The 16,039-nt window shown below is 37.2% G+C and overlaps 1 protein-coding gene across 2 annotated transcripts in view; it reads left to right on the top strand.

Annotated features, from left to right (window-relative positions):
- Positions 1–412: 412 nt before the first annotated feature.
- Positions 413–16,039, top strand: part of LOC102687262 (metabotropic glutamate receptor 1) — a 108,532-nt gene continuing 92,905 nt past the window's right edge. For both annotated transcript variants that reach the window (XM_069178991.1, XM_069178998.1), the window contains exons 1-3: positions 413–495; positions 1,943–2,807; positions 11,362–11,611. In XM_069178991.1, coding sequence (XP_069035092.1) covers positions 2,096–2,807; positions 11,362–11,611 — 962 coding nt within the window. In that variant the 5' untranslated portion in view covers positions 413–495; positions 1,943–2,095. The remainder of the gene's footprint in view (positions 496–1,942; positions 2,808–11,361; positions 11,612–16,039) is intronic.

The following is a 16,039-nucleotide window of genomic DNA, read 5'->3' on the forward strand; positions in this document are numbered from 1 at the left end:
GTGCTATATAAAATATTTGTTTCGTAGATTTTCCACATCTCAAAAACTGTGTACTATTTACTGGAGGCCACATGGAAGTGCATTTAAAACCGAGCACAGGAGGCACCTATTCGAAAGGTTGTAGGAGTAGAGAACAAGTTACTCTGCTATGTGCCCTGGATGAGATCCATGGTTCAGTTGGCTACTAACACCAAAAAGACTAGAAGGGCCGAATCTCCTCTTCTCGTTTGTAACATTTCTTATGTTCATATGTGCTTGTGGTAGACTGTCGACTTCATTTATATATTTATTTTTTTCTATATGTCCTTCCTTTCTGTAACGGGCAAGGACTGCAGATTGTGTGACCCGGTTTCCTGATGCAGTAAATTATTGACTGAATGGGGGCGCTCGCGTTCATACTTAAAAAAAAAACATACTGTAGAAACTCAAGTAACAGCCAAGGACTGCGTGGTTGAGAAGGAAGACGAAGAGACACACATTGTTTCACGGATTAAGGTATGTCTAAGTTATTCTGTCAAATGCATTTAAAGTTGTTCTTTCAATATGCTGCTTACAGATATGTATTTTTCATGCACTTGATAAGGTGCAAGGCGAAAACAAATATGAATGAAAAGGAATACTGCTTCTCAGATTTCCTTTCGTATTTTTCTTGAGTGTGATCTCTCATCAGATAAAATTGAAGTTGGTTTGTAAATGACAATGGCATCCTTATGAAACCAGAGCAAAAATGATTCCTGCGAAAAACGAGCGTGATTTAACTGCAGTGCACACGTGTGAGGAATCGTCATTTTTGAAAGGTTTAAAATAAACTCTTTAGACTTGACATTTCCAAAAATAACGACGTTTACTTGTTGGTAATGGTAGCACCCGGAGCCAATTATTATATACAAATACAGTATTATATTTTTCAACCTCTACAATCATTACTTTCCACAGATAAATCCCTAATTCATTTCATTTTTCTTACGTTTAGATAAGCCATATTAAAATGATGTTTTTGCAAAAAAAGACTGTACCTTGACACAAATGCGTGAAAAGTATTCGATGTGCGTGTGTGCAGCGTAAGGCAAAGCTTAGCAAGTCAAGAATGGAAGACTTCAGTTACAACACCGACATAAAATGCATCCAAGTACATTTGTTTGTTGCACATATCTTCAAAAAGACGTCTGAGCTACACGAGGCAAGCGGATAACCAGTGAAGAAGTGCAGCTCTGTCCAACGTGCTGAAACAACGTTTCTCGATAACCGAATTTTCTCAAGTGAGCGAGAGAACTATGCGATCTTTAATAAAATATGGAAACTTCCCGAGATACACTCGGTGAAATAACCAGAATGGTGATATAAATAATATATTTACACAACCTGACCTGTATTTTTGTGTTCAATATCTATTTTTTTTTTCCTTTACCCATTTAATATTTTTTCTTCTTGGAAACGAACTATATTCCCTGATCTATCGTGAATTTGATTAGCCCAAAGCTGCATAATATTATTGCATACAGTATATAATCGTATTTCATTCATCTGTGCTTGTTTTTCATGATAGGGTATTTTTTTTATTTAGCGTTGGCCCGTTTTTGTTTAAAATTTCTGGATTTGGCACCGTCAAAACAAGCAGAATATATATTATCAATTGCTTTCAAGTACTTTTGGCAATGAAAACAAAGGTGTGGGGCGTTTGTTCAGCACTGCACAGCTTATTAGCGGTTAGAATGGACTGCATTCATTCTGTTGTGCAAAACATGTGCCTTTAGAGTATACTTTTAGAAGGCACAAATCCTTTAGGACCGTGGACAGGGTGCTGGCATTTTGTTTTAAAAAAATCACTTTAGCAATTTAAAAATAGTAATATAAATTTTAAATGTATTGCACACATTATTATATTAACATTAATATTACCATTGCTGTGATTAAACTTGAATAAATACATTTTGTTTTCCAGGTATTCTCCCTTTCTGGGTCAATTTAAGAAACAATGTTTGTTCCCTTTGGCTCCGTCATAAAACTTGGATACACTGAAAAACAGTCAAGAATCATTTTCATCTGCAAGAAACGGATATGATTTTACCGTTGGAACTGTTGGCGTGATTGGATCATGACACACTTCGAAATGAATTTGATCGGGTTTTTGTTTTTCCCGACGATATTATTTGAAACATTTGTCCTTTCTAATACTGTATATGAAAGATCACTGGCGACGATATCTTCCTCTCGCTCTGTTGCCAGAATGGACGGGGATATAGTTATTGGGGCTCTTTTTTCTGTCCATCACCAACCCCCGGCTGAAAATGTCCCAGAGAGAAAATGTGGAGAAGTGAGGGAACAGTACGGCATTCAAAGGGTGGAGGCGATGTTTCACACCTTGGACAGAATCAACTCAGACCCTACTCTTTTACCAAATATTACTCTGGGCTGCGAAATCAGGGACTCGTGCTGGCACTCATCTGTGGCTCTGGAACAAAGTATCGAATTCATAAGGGATTCGCTGATTTCAATAAGGGATGACAAAGACGGATCCAGATGGTGCATTGATGGGATACCTTCTAATCTTCCCCCAAGAACGAAGAAACCAATCGCTGGTGTTATTGGACCGGGCTCAAGTTCGGTGGCTATACAAGTGCAAAATTTGTTGCAGCTATTCAACATCCCCCAGATAGCATACTCTGCTACCAGTATTGACCTAAGTGACAAAACGCTCTTCAAGTATTTTCTACGAGTGGTGCCGTCCGATATTCTTCAAGCTAGAGCCCTGTTGGACATAGTCAAACGCTACAACTGGACATATGTGTCGGCTGTTCACACAGAAGGTAAGGGTTAATTATTTACACGGCTATGATTAGTGTGGCAAAAAGACAGCCTAGGGACTAGTATTATCTGCAGCAGTCGGCCAAACGCCGTTCTTCCACTAAGTGGTGCTATTTCAATGCTGTGTCCTTTTTTATACTTTGCCGTTGAAAGGTCACTGTGGTAGAAAACAGTCTTTCAAAAAAGAATTGCACTTTCAGCTCCATGGACTCTGGGGGGATTCTGTAAATTATACCAAGACCAGTAGGTGTTTTGGGTTCTCTGCTCCCAGATTAGCAGTCTGAAAAGCAACCTTCCATATGTCTTTGTCCTGATTCAGTCTACATCCTGACAAATGGTCATGTACATGTACATCTAACAAGAACGCTTACACTCCATTATATTTTGTTTCTTTTAATACTAAATACGAATTAGAACTTTGTAAAGGTTTTTTTTAACTCAGTAAATTATTAGTAAATCGAATAATTATATTTTTCTACATGTAAAACTGACAAATCACAAAACTGTTTAATACTTTTTTTTCCCTCAGAAATGACCTGTTATATTACTTTAAAAGCTCTTTGTGTACAGATGCTGTTTTCTTTATTTAAAAAAAATATTTAAACCCTGAATTCTCAGTGTTTGAGTGGAGTGGGTGGGTGCAGGTTAAAAATGGGTTGTGTTGCTTGCATACATCTCGTAACAACAATTTCTAAAATTAATAGTAATATAGATTCGGGGTATAAATGGGTATAGATTCAGGACACAGTTCTGTCTCCTGTAGCACTGTGACTGAATGGATGAAAAGATCATTAATCCTCACATTCATAATAAATTGATGGTCTTATGAAAATGAACATTTTCTAACCTTCAGAAAATAAATTGTCAATGGAAATGTTTTGCTGAGAATGTTTTTCATTGCAATAACAGGTCTTGTTATGATTACACTACTGTATAAGTGTATGCATGTCTTTTAATCCAATGTAGTCATACTCATCTATACATAGAATATAGATGTTGGCCACAACCATTTTTATTGTTTTCCCTTCAAGTTTATCCTATTTATGTTTGTGCAGATTGTATATAGTAGTTGAAAGTCTTATAAAACATTGAAGCAATGGTATATTTATATTTAAGTTTTATGTTAATCCTTCGACTGATTTTGTTGTTAAATTATTAAGCTTTCCAAAGCATTATATTATTAAGTATTATGTAAGTATTATAATTATATAATCAAAATCTATTAGAAAGTTTGGGACGTAATTGTAGTTCAACATGTACTTTCATGTTGTACATATACAACGTTGTTTTTTTTGAAGCATTGAATTTCTGTTTTAACTTCTATACTTTCATCTATGTACTTACATGTAGAAGGATAAATATATTTAATAACGAAAAAATATAGAAAATAATACCTAAAATAGATATTTCTAGACTAGGAAGAACTACATCTTACAAATAAATGAATGAAAAAGATAAGGATGTTTTTATGCTTTATACAAGATTTAAATGATTAAAATTCCAGATCAAAGTCCTTCTTAAACTGTAAAAACTAATGTATTCATGAATAAACATATGGGGTTGTAACTTTCACAGCATTGGATTTGGACAATACCTAATTCATATTCATACCTATAATTCATTAATAATTCATTGCAACTGCTGGCTCTGACCACACATGGTAACTTAGTTGGGTATTTCTTCTTAGGTGATACAAGCAGTTACCTCCAGTGTCACAATGGTCATTTTTCTCCTTATTCAGTGATCATAAATTATGAGTATAAATATTAATTAGTTCTCTTGCTTTATCACAATCCTTAAAATATGAAACCGTCTTCAGGCTTAGACAAGCAGACACATACAAAAGGCCAGTATATCATTTAATACAACTGATAGTTGTTTTCTGGTTTGAGTACTGAAGCCCAGATTTATCCTAGATTTACTGTATGTTTGCAAAACTAACTCCCCAGAACCAGTTTGCCTTCTTGAATCTACGTGTATTGGGTTGTATTGTATTTTCCTTTTCAGATGACTCCACTATTTTCACTGTATCCCACTGTATTTCCAGTTTTAATTTAGGAAGTACTGAGAAATCGGGAAACACACAGCAATGACAGAATCTGTGAGAATGAAAAGCTTGTGTGGTACTGAAGCCGATTCCTAGCAGGTGGTAGTGAATGATAAACAGACATGGCAACTTCATGCAGAAAAGAGCCAGGCTTATGTTTCCTTGCATTTAGAGTGCTGAATGTGGAAGCACAAGGCTGGTGATACACATCCAATCCCTGCTTGTCACATGCCTATGTTTTTATGCCTCATATAAAATGAGCTCTCAGGAGTCCTCTTTAAGCCTAGCAGAAGAGGGATTCAGTGTGACATTACAAAGGATGTCTTGTGGCTGTAGGACTGTAGATTTTGCAGATGACTAATCCATCTTGATTTAAAAAAGAGTAATAAATTGACGAACATTCCATTAGAGATCACTGTTTTAAAATGCCATTCCGCCTTCCCCCATCCATCACTGCCACAGCAAACCTGTGGTTGCTTAGCTGTTCTTGTTTGATTCATGTTGCAGAAAGTGCTCCAGGTGACTGTTAACATGAGATCAAAGCCCTAGGGGGTTAGGAATCCCCCTGAGATAAGCTGTTGTTTAAATATTCTATCTTCCATTATCATACATTAAGTGTAGTGCACAGTAATGATCAAATTATTCATGATATTTTGTCATAATTTTAAAAATGAGCCTGATATAACAAGCCTTCAGCATTTGACAATGATAGTGACTCTGCACCACGAAATACTGTAGTTTCAAATGTAATGCTTATGTGATGTTTCAAATGTATTGTAACAATAATAACTTTTATTTATAAAACACCTTTCCAAACCCAAGTATGCTGTATATAATGGTAAAGAATACAATAGAAAGTAAATATATATAAAAAACTATAAGAATGAACAGAATAAAAAACTAGGCCCCAGTAAAAGAAGTGTTTTAAGCTTAGATTTAAAAACAATCAAAGAATTTGTCTCACGGAGAGACACCAGTAGTTAATTCCGTAATAGTGATAGAAAACACGCAGTCACCAACAGTCTTGAGATTTAGTCCTCGGTGCAATGAGCAAAGGACCTCAGCTGATGGGAGCCTATGGGAAGGAGTGTAAACATGGAGGAGATCCGAAATGTACAGGATCTGATCTTATATTGATTAGGTGCCTTTATAGGCAACCAATGAAGAGATGTGAGAGAAGGAGTAATGTGTTCCCAGGGTCTAGTGTGAGTAAATAGCCTAGCTGCAGAGTTTTGGACATACTGTATTGCAACTTACTAAGTAGAGTGTTAGGGAGCCCAAAGAGCAAACAGTTGCAGAAATCAAGATAAAAAGAGGTCTTAATCAATTTTGTTTCACATGGGGCTTAAAAGACAGGAGAAGATCAAGTATAACCCCCAAATTCCAGGGGTGGCTTCTCCATGCTGACCACCTGAATAGGGAAGCCACCCACCATTATTGTTAAACTCTCCAGGTTTTCCAGCTGACATTATCCTGATATTTGTGTAGAACTACAGCACAATTCAATTATACCCCCAGCTTCTCAAGTGTTTTCTGAAGTCTGTGATTACATTTGTCATTACTGAACAACAAATTCTTCTAACACATGTGGCAGAGATGTTTCATATGTTCAATGGAATATTATGAAATAACATCAATGTAATATTTTATTATTTAAATATGAGGTACAAATATCATAGATGGGGAACCTTATCTTGTAGTATTTAATTATACATTAATTTTATAATAATTGCTTACACTTATATAGCACTTTTCTGGACACTCCACTCAAAGCGCTTTACAGGTAATGGGGACTCCCCTCCACCACCACCAATGGATCCACCTGGATGATGCGACGGCAGCCATAGTGTGCCAGAACGCTCACCACACATCAGGTATCAGTGGGGAGGAGAGCAGAGTAATGAAGCCAATTCATAGATGGGGATTATTAGGAGGCCATGATTGGTAAGGGCCACCCCTACTCTTTTTGAGAAACGCCCTGGGATTTTTAATGACCACAGCGAGTCAGGACCTCGGTTTTACATCTCATCCGAAGGACGGTGCCTGTTTACAGTATAGTGTCCCCGTCACTATACTGGGGCATTAGGACCCACATGGACCAGAGGGTCCCACTAACACCTCTTCCAGCAGCAACCTTAGTTTTCCCCAGGAGGTCTCCCATCCAGGTACTGACCAGGCTCACATCTGCTTAGCTTCAGTGGGTTGCCAGTTGTGACTTGAGGGTGATATGGCTGCTGGCCATATTTGATTCAAGTTTGGAATAGGGCTTTATTTGCGATTAAATATACTGTATTCAGTTATAATTTACTATATTTTCTAATGTGATTCTCTGATTAATAGCTTTTCAGCAATAATGTTTATAATACAGCATCCAATAAATTATGTAAAACAGATGATGGGTCACCATTTCATTTAGCAAATAAGAACAGTAAGAAACAAGTGGAGGCCATTCAGCTAATTGATCTGAGGTTCCCATATAGCCATTTCTTGAAACAAGCCAGAGTATCAACTTCAGCAGTGTGTCTGAGTAGCTTGTTCTGTACTCTTACTTTACTTTTGAGTAAAGTGCTTACTATTCCTGGTTTTAATGAAAATGCTTCCACGAGAACATTTTCCATGAAATGAAATTGTTATGAAGATAAGACTTGAATTAAGGAGGCAAATACAATTAATCAAATCAAATTTGGCAATCAAATTAGTTTACTGATTATTTATGTATCGTGTCTTTAATTACATTTTATACATTTTTTTATATTGAATGTCATGATTGATTCTTGCTCTGAAAACTAAAGTATCAAATCCTTTTGAAAAATGATTTGCCTACCTAAATGGGTCTAAATTAAAATAATTCAATGCATGTAATTATAAAATGAATAGGCCTACAATCCTGTTCTTTACATCTTTGAATTTTCTGAATTATTTATGAAAGCACTGAATACTGAGGCAAGAGGCATAATAGAGTTTAGATAATCAACCCTCAGAATTGTTGTGTTTGCAGTCAATAAATAAGTGAAACAGCTATAATGAACAGCTATCACAAACTTTATTATTAAACCACAAAAATAACAAACGGTAGAGGTGAATAAGTATCTCTAATAATTGCCCTCATACACAGCCAATTTATAAAGAGATTACTTTTTATTCAGTCAATGTGGGCAGATGTGCAAAAGAAATAACAAATAGCCAACCTCCACAGTTTCCTCTATCTGACTACCCCTTCACAACAAATCTGAAGATACACAAAATAATCTTCATGTACTGTATATCATAGGTAGCAAGCTTTTTTTGTGTTTGTGTCCCTGAACCTATATTTCACCAATCACAATCCAAGGTCAGTGTTCAGTTAGAACTATATACAGTTTGTCAGTTCAAGACGACAGTCAGAATTAGTCTGTTTACAGCGGTTCATGGTTGGTTCACATTCTTACAGTATGCTGTCAAAAAGAAAAATATAGAATTGTTAACTGAGAATCCTTATATACTCTGTACAGTATACTAGACTGTTGTACATAATATTTACAAAACTAAATAGAAGAATAAGAAAATACATAGGTCAAATTTTATATAAATTCTGTGTATACTACTCATCTATTTTATTTATCATACTGCCACCATGGACTTGGTATGGTGTCATGCTGAACTCAGTACAGTATGTATGCCGATCATGTGATGAGATTATTGAGTCCTGGAGATTTACAAACCATAAATGTGTAACTGTACTTTTGGATTAGTGGAGTCTTGTCAGAGAGGTGCTATCGTATTTCTGTTAAGCTGTAAGGGTGATTTCAGACATCAACCAGCAGAGTGAATCTGCTATTTCAAAGTGGCTTCTCATAGAAACAGTTGTTGTCATAAATAGTTATTTACTGGGAGATTGAATGATGTCCCGATCTGGTTCTTGTTTTTAATACCATTTGTCTTGGATGGAACGCCTGGCTTTGAACTTCTGCCTCGTCTCGGATTCCCCCTTGGACTCACTTCTGGACTGTTTGCCTCGGCCACACCTCCCCTGAACACCAGTGCACCATGGGCACGCCCCCTGTTTTCATTCCCGACTCCTTCATGCTTTTTTCCCCGTGTTTTCCTCACTCTTCCCCGGATTGTGTCGTTTGCATAGGGTCCTGAAAGAATGCTTTTGTTACAGCGACTGCTTTTTTCTGGACAGTATCAGTTGTCTGTTGCCTATAGCAACCACAGAAAGGATCATTAATCACCTACATAGATTAACAACACTTACCTGTATATACTGTACTCATGGACATGTATTCCTTTCATTCGCAGTGTATAAATTATATTTAGACACTTATTTGCAGTTGCTCCAAACTGTTTGTACTTATTCTTACAAATATTCCAAATTCACAATGTCAAATCTACATGTTGAGAACTAAATAAGTATGGGGGTGGCATGGTGTTTAGTATGTCTGCCCAGGGATTATTCCCCATGTTGTTTGTGTGGGTTTTCGGTTTGTCCTCTGGTATCTTCCCAACCCCTGAAAACATGCTGGATAGGTTAACTGGTGTCTCTTAATTGTCTCTCTGTGTTCCCTGTGATAGAAAGATTTTCTTTCCAGAGGTTAGGTGCATCTTGTGTCCTGTGCTTCCAGGACAGACTCTGAGCTCATTTTCTGATTGTGAATAACCACTTCATTCAATACAGGGTCCTGAGGGAACCAGAACCTATCCTGGCAAGCAGCAGGTGCAAGGGAGGATACACCCTGGACAAGATACCAATCCATCACAGGGCACACACAGACACAGCCGGTGGCACACACACTCACACCAGGGCCAATTTTCCCAGAAGCCAGTTAACCTACCAGTATGTTTTTATATTGTAGAAAAAACTGAAGCACCTAGAGGAAACCTACGCAAACACAGTAAGAATTGAACTCAGGCTTCCAACGTTGCAAGGCACTAATGCTAATCTCTGTTCCACCCTATTCATATTTATGTTTTATGTAAAACTAGACCACAATTTAATCAACCAGCTCTAACTTTCTAAGTCAGTCAGTTTATCAGACCCACAATTAGTGTTTAGTTTGGAAACAGAAGCCTCCCTGTCAGATTATATTCCAGATTCTGTTCCAGGGTTTGATGTTGATCATGAAGTAATGATGCCCAACTGATATTCATATATCAGTGCTGAAAAGGATAAATCTTTAATGATAATAAAAACAAATTATTTGTTCTTGGCAAATAATAATATTTCAGGACCTTATTGACATTCTCTGACATGTTTAATAAAACGGTTGCTAACACAGGAATGCATGATTAAATAAGTGTCACTAAACATACAGTACATAGGTCTTTTAAACAACAAGCTAAATGACTAATTTAGAAGATTAAAGTAATGCAATGCAGTGATTGGTAATGATTGCTCAATTGGTCTATCAAAAATGAGGGTAGTGGATATTAGCACCTTGGTGCTGACCAGGAGGACTGAAATTCTCGTAAAAACAGCATCCCTACAGAGTCCAGCACACCACAAGGCCCTAGTAATGAGAAAGATTGTACTCTGCCATCAGCCAACCCTCTCCTGGGTACATGTAATTGTTTGCCACCACCATGTTAAGCTGTAAGTCATTTATGTGCCAAAAATGAGATAATTAAAAGTAAGAGAAATGCCTGGCAATAGAGCAGGTAATGAGACATTTAGTTGGCATGCTAGAAAGACACCACTGTTGACAGGTTATTTGACCAGTGACATCCTGAATGATTTACAGCAGTGAGTCAAAATGTTTCCTTCTTTTAAATAATACATTTATTTTCCTTTCAGGAAGGAATCCAACCTAAAGAACATTGCTCTGGACAAATCCTTTAACCCATGTCAAAAACTCCCCAAACACTACTTGTTGAATGGCTTCTAATTTGAACACTGTTTATTTTTGTCTGGGGAAAAACATAAAGGATGTTTGCCTTAAATTATTATTTGAATAACATTGAGTCCTGTGCAATTTTTTGTATTTTAATAGACATACAGTAGATGATAAGGACATTCCTACTGTATAAAAAGCTCATTTATTTTGTTTTGTTATTTAAATAAGTGTTAACCTTTGTTGACTTGTTTTTTTAAGCACTGTAAAATGTAAGGACTCATCTACTGAAGCTAATGTTTGGTGTGTTATTTCTCTTTTCTTTTTTACGCAACACAGTTGTTTCACAAATGTGAGCTGGTTTAACAGTTCCCGCTTTCTGGACAATCTGACTGCTGTTTGTAAAGACATAGACATTCAATTGAATATTTATAAGGCTATTTTCATATATTGCATTATTGTGTCTCAAATATGGTGTCATTTGGGTTGATTGTTTAAAATGAAGTGGAAAACCATGTAACTGACTTTCTTCATACTGCTAATGTGAAAGAAGCCCATTTTTATTTGTAAAACTGGTTTAATTTGGAAAGCGACCCTTCAGTCATAGATGACAGACTGGTTATTTGACTCATATTTGAAAAATATTCTATCTAGGAAACTGAAAACAGGTTCAACTACTCTTAATTTCTTGTTTCCTAGGAAACTATGGGGAGAGTGGAATGGAGGCCTTCAAGGACCTTGCTGCAATGGAAGGCCTCTGCATTGCCCACTCTGACAAGATTTACAGCAATGCTGGAGAGAAGCACTTCGACAGGCTTCTGCGCAAGCTTCGTGAGAGGCTACCCAAAGCCAGAGTGGTGGTCTGCTTCTGCGAGGGCATGACTGTGAGGGGGCTACTGATGGCCATGAGACGACTGGGTGTAGCTGGAGAGTTCCTGCTAATTGGGAGGTAAGGCATATTCATGAACTGCAACTTTTCATTTTTAGTCTGCTCTCTAGAGTGCTTTTTCAATTCCACACTCTATTTTTTTTAAATGAATTAGGGTACTCAGGGACGAATGACTTGCTATTCTGATTCCTACAGTATGTCAATTGTAAGCAATGTAAGTACCCCACACTCTAGCATTGTGTGCTTACAGTTGTTCTGGATACATGTATTTTAATGTATGTGTTACACATTTGTTTTAACAATCATTTAAAGAAATGTGGCTCTAATTATTTGTTGAACCTACAGAACATTGTATTTAAATAAGGTACAGAAATAGTAGATACTTATATGAATTATGAGAGTGTCTCAGAAATATAGGAAATGAAAGAGATAATGTGAAACATGGCTTGATTTCAGAAAAAAAAGGTAAATTAGTGGCATTGTATGATGGAAATTCACACAATATGCTGACTTCCTTCCCATGGCTTTTTGAATGTTTTTTTAAATGCCTTACTGTTCATTTATTCTATGAAATATTCAGTATGTCAGTACTGAAGGAGCTTTTTTATACGTGTTCACTGGATCTGAAGGATGCAGAAACATATCTTTTTTTTTCCATTTGCATTGAATCTCTGCTGCAATATCATCATTGAGGCTAATGTTGAATTTGAAAGGGGAGATCAAGCAAAAGATTCTTGGGTTCTGTATGTTATAATGACTGTTTAAATTCTTGTCCTGCTAGGAAAAACACCATGAGGATTTTTACTATCCATTTTAAAAGACAACATTTTAATAGTATTTCATAGTGGTGGAATGGGTCTCCATACTGAGAATGTTCCTTGTTAATTGCTTGACATCAGTATATCATTATAAAATCCTACCAAGGCTAACATACTTAATGTATTATTCCATTTCAAAATGGAGTATCATCCCCAAAAGGTATTTATTAGCATATAACTGAAGTTAAAAAAGTAAATATTACAAATGAGAGAACAGTAGTCTATTGATTGTCACAAACACGTGGGCAAAAACACCCTTAACAGCAAGATGAGATCGGGTGAATTGACCATTTTAACTTTCTCAACCATGACTGAGGTGGCTAGGTTGCCAGGGCTAACAATTACAGCAGCCAATCCAAACAATTCCTTCTGTTAAGAAAACAGGAACAGTTGGAAAGCAATTCCTGGCCTCTCTGCAAGTTTGTGTTGTTCATACTGTCTACAGCATTTACAAACATTAAAAAATACAGCACTACCATAAGAACTCAAGGATTTTATTTTTTTAATTAATTTAGTTAAATCTAGAGCATACTCCATTTTCTTAGTAGCAAATAAGACATCAATATGCTTTTTGAAAAGCATTTCAAGCCTAAAGGGTAGAATACTGTGGCTTGTGAGCCCTGAGAAGCTGTTCTGGAAAAATGCTCCTCTGGGAGAGAAGGATGTTTTGTTAGATTCTGGTTGCAGCTGGTAACATGTGATTGAGGTAGTACATTGGTGACAAATGTTAGTATTATTTTTGCTTCCTGTGCCTCATCCTTTTTACATTTATATGTTAATTAAAATTCACATTAATCCTAATGCTGATTGATTGATTGAGAGCAAAAGTACATTGGCCAAATATAAGGACTGATGTTGGTCCAATGTTATGATGTTTACTGGAAATGTGCAGGTCGCCAATTCAAGCCGAAGCAGTTCCCAGTGACCGTACAAAGGTAACCAAGCTCCACTACGATAAACTTAAGATTTAATTTGGGCACTTTGTGTTGGTGGTTAGACAGTCGTAGAACTAAAAATAACCAGAAGCAGAAATGCCTGTCCTCTGATAAACATTAAAGCTTCTCTGTCAGTACTCAGGAATCACAATTTCGGTACAATTGCCCAGCTTCTGTGGATATTTTAGGATTCTGATCTTTCTGATCTGTTGATCACTGACACACAGTTTTGCTCTGTATTGGGTGGTTAGTCATGAGAGTTTCTATTTTGAACTCAGAAGCTACTGACTTTGAGATACTAGAGTAGTTATTGCACTTATGAAAATATACAAACTGAATATTTGTGATCTAATATTGATTAAAATTAAATAAGAACATGAGAAATATTTTATTCTCATAAAATCCTGTTACCTACTTTTTCCACAAAGTCTACATTATATTACTTTCAATTCCATATAATTTTTTGTGTCAAAAAGTTATCAGCTTGCACACTAATAAATGCATTTCTGTGTGTACCCAGTATTTCTCCAGATTTTGAAAGCTTTAACGGTGGCAAAAAAGAATATCATTGTTATGTGGCCTAACTAGAAACAAAAGTTTAAAGGCTAAACACCGTAATTAAAGCAGGACCCTACGTGGGCCATGCCGATGTCCAGGTAGCAAACAAATCTGAAAAAGGCAATCCAGAAAGAGAGAAATCTGAAAGTCCAAGAATACGGTAAAAAAGCCAGAAGAACGGTACAGGTAAACGCACGAGAGAGCAACTGAGCAAGCAGCGATCTGTTGAGCTGGAGACTCCAATACCAATCAAGGTGTTGTGGGAACTGAGGGTTTAAATGGTGATGGGAACAGGTGAGTAGAATTAATGAGGTAATGAGGTGCAATTAGTGACAGGTAGTTGTAACAAAAATCATAATAGGTAAATACTTCATAATTATTTTGGTAGTAATAAAATGAGGTGAGGGTGGCTCAATGGTGCAGTGGTTAGCATTGCTGCTTCTTAGTGATATAGACCTGGGTTCAATTCCCGGGGTGCTCCCTGTGTGGTGATGGTATGGTCTCCCCATGTTGATGTGGGTTTCCTCCCACAAACCAAAGACATACAGTACTGGTAGATAATTGGCCTCTGGGAAAATTAGCCTTTTGTGTATCTGGACTGGCACCTGTTGCTTGCCAAGACTGGCTCCTCTACATCTTTGAATTGGATGAAGGGGGAAGAAAAAAAGATGGATAGAGGTGAGGTGTAATATGCAGAACAGTCAAAAAGTAAAAAATCACATTAATTTTGTATGACAAATCAGTAGGGTATCTAAACTGTTTAGTAATGTCAAGAAACTGTTTGGTAATTGCCAAAAAATGTACAAAATAGCCATCACTGTTTTCTAATATCCATTTCTACTTGCATAGAATAGTGTTACAGCTAGAGTGGTGTAGTGAAGATCTAGGTGAGAGTCATTTTCTGACCCGAAAACGTAAATACCGACTGAAGTGTCATGAAGACCTACTCATTAATTGATATGGAATAATCATTAGATAACTCACAAACTGCCACCAGCCACCACAACCCACCAGCAGCCATATCACCCTGCAACTCACAACTGGCAACCCACTGAAACTAAGCAGGTGTGAGCCTGGTCAGTACCTGGATGGGAGACCTCCTGGGAAAAACTAAGGTTGCTGCTGGAAGAGGTGTTAGTGGGGCCAGATGGGGTGCTTACCCTGTGGTCCATGTGGGTCCTAATGCCCCAGCATAGTGATGGGGACACTATACTGTAAACAGGCGCTGTCCTTCGGATGAGACGTAAAACTGAGGTCCTGACTCTCTGTGGTCATTAAAAATCCCAGGGTGTTTCTTGAAACGAATAGGGGTGTAACCCTGGCGGCCCGGCCAAATTTCCCATTGGCCCTTACCAATCATGGCCTCCTAATAATCCCCATCTATGAATTGGCTTCATTACTCTGCTCTCCTCCCCACTGACGCACTATGGCTGCCGTTGCATCATCCAGGTGGATGCTGCACATTGGTGGTGGTGGAGGGGAGTCCCCATTACCCGTAAAGCGCTTTGAGTGGAGTGTCCAGAAAAGCGCTATATAAGTGTAAGCAATAATTATAAACAGGTCAATAATGACCTTTATTATATAATAATACATTTTTATTATTATTATTATAAACAGGTCAATAATGACCTGCCTTCTTCTGGGGTCGGAAGGATTTTCATATTTTGAAAAGAGCAGTTTTCACCATTTCAAACTCAGCCCTTCCCAGAGCAAAGCAGATTTGGTTTATATTTGACACCAAAGTCAAAGCTAAACATTTGCAGGTCTTTGGAGCTACAAAGCAAAAACTGAGATAATAACATCTAAGCTAAATGTTTAGCTTATTGGGTCTGATTGAACAAAGGAATCTTTTGGTTTACCTTGGTTTATTGAGTTCTTGGTAAATGATTAAGAGTCATTAACACTCCAGGAACACAAAACAAGATAAAAAGACAGACACAGAAAGGAAAGAGAAGAGGAGGCAGAAAACAGGACATGGGATGGGCGGAAAGACACAAGGAGAAAGAAGAGACAGGTGAGAGTTCCTTGTTCCGATCAGCCTTTAAGAGCAGATTCCAGTTCAGTATTTGAACTTTTTTAAGAGAGTCTACCATTCTGATTTTTTTCGGAAACTCTTATTTCCTAGATGGAGAATTCCTTGGTTAAAAACGGCCTCTCCTGGATTGTGGATGCATTTT

Source organism: Lepisosteus oculatus, chromosome 2 (assembly GCF_040954835.1).
Source record: "Lepisosteus oculatus isolate fLepOcu1 chromosome 2, fLepOcu1.hap2, whole genome shotgun sequence".
NCBI classification, from domain to species: Eukaryota; Metazoa; Chordata; class Actinopteri; order Semionotiformes; family Lepisosteidae; genus Lepisosteus; species Lepisosteus oculatus.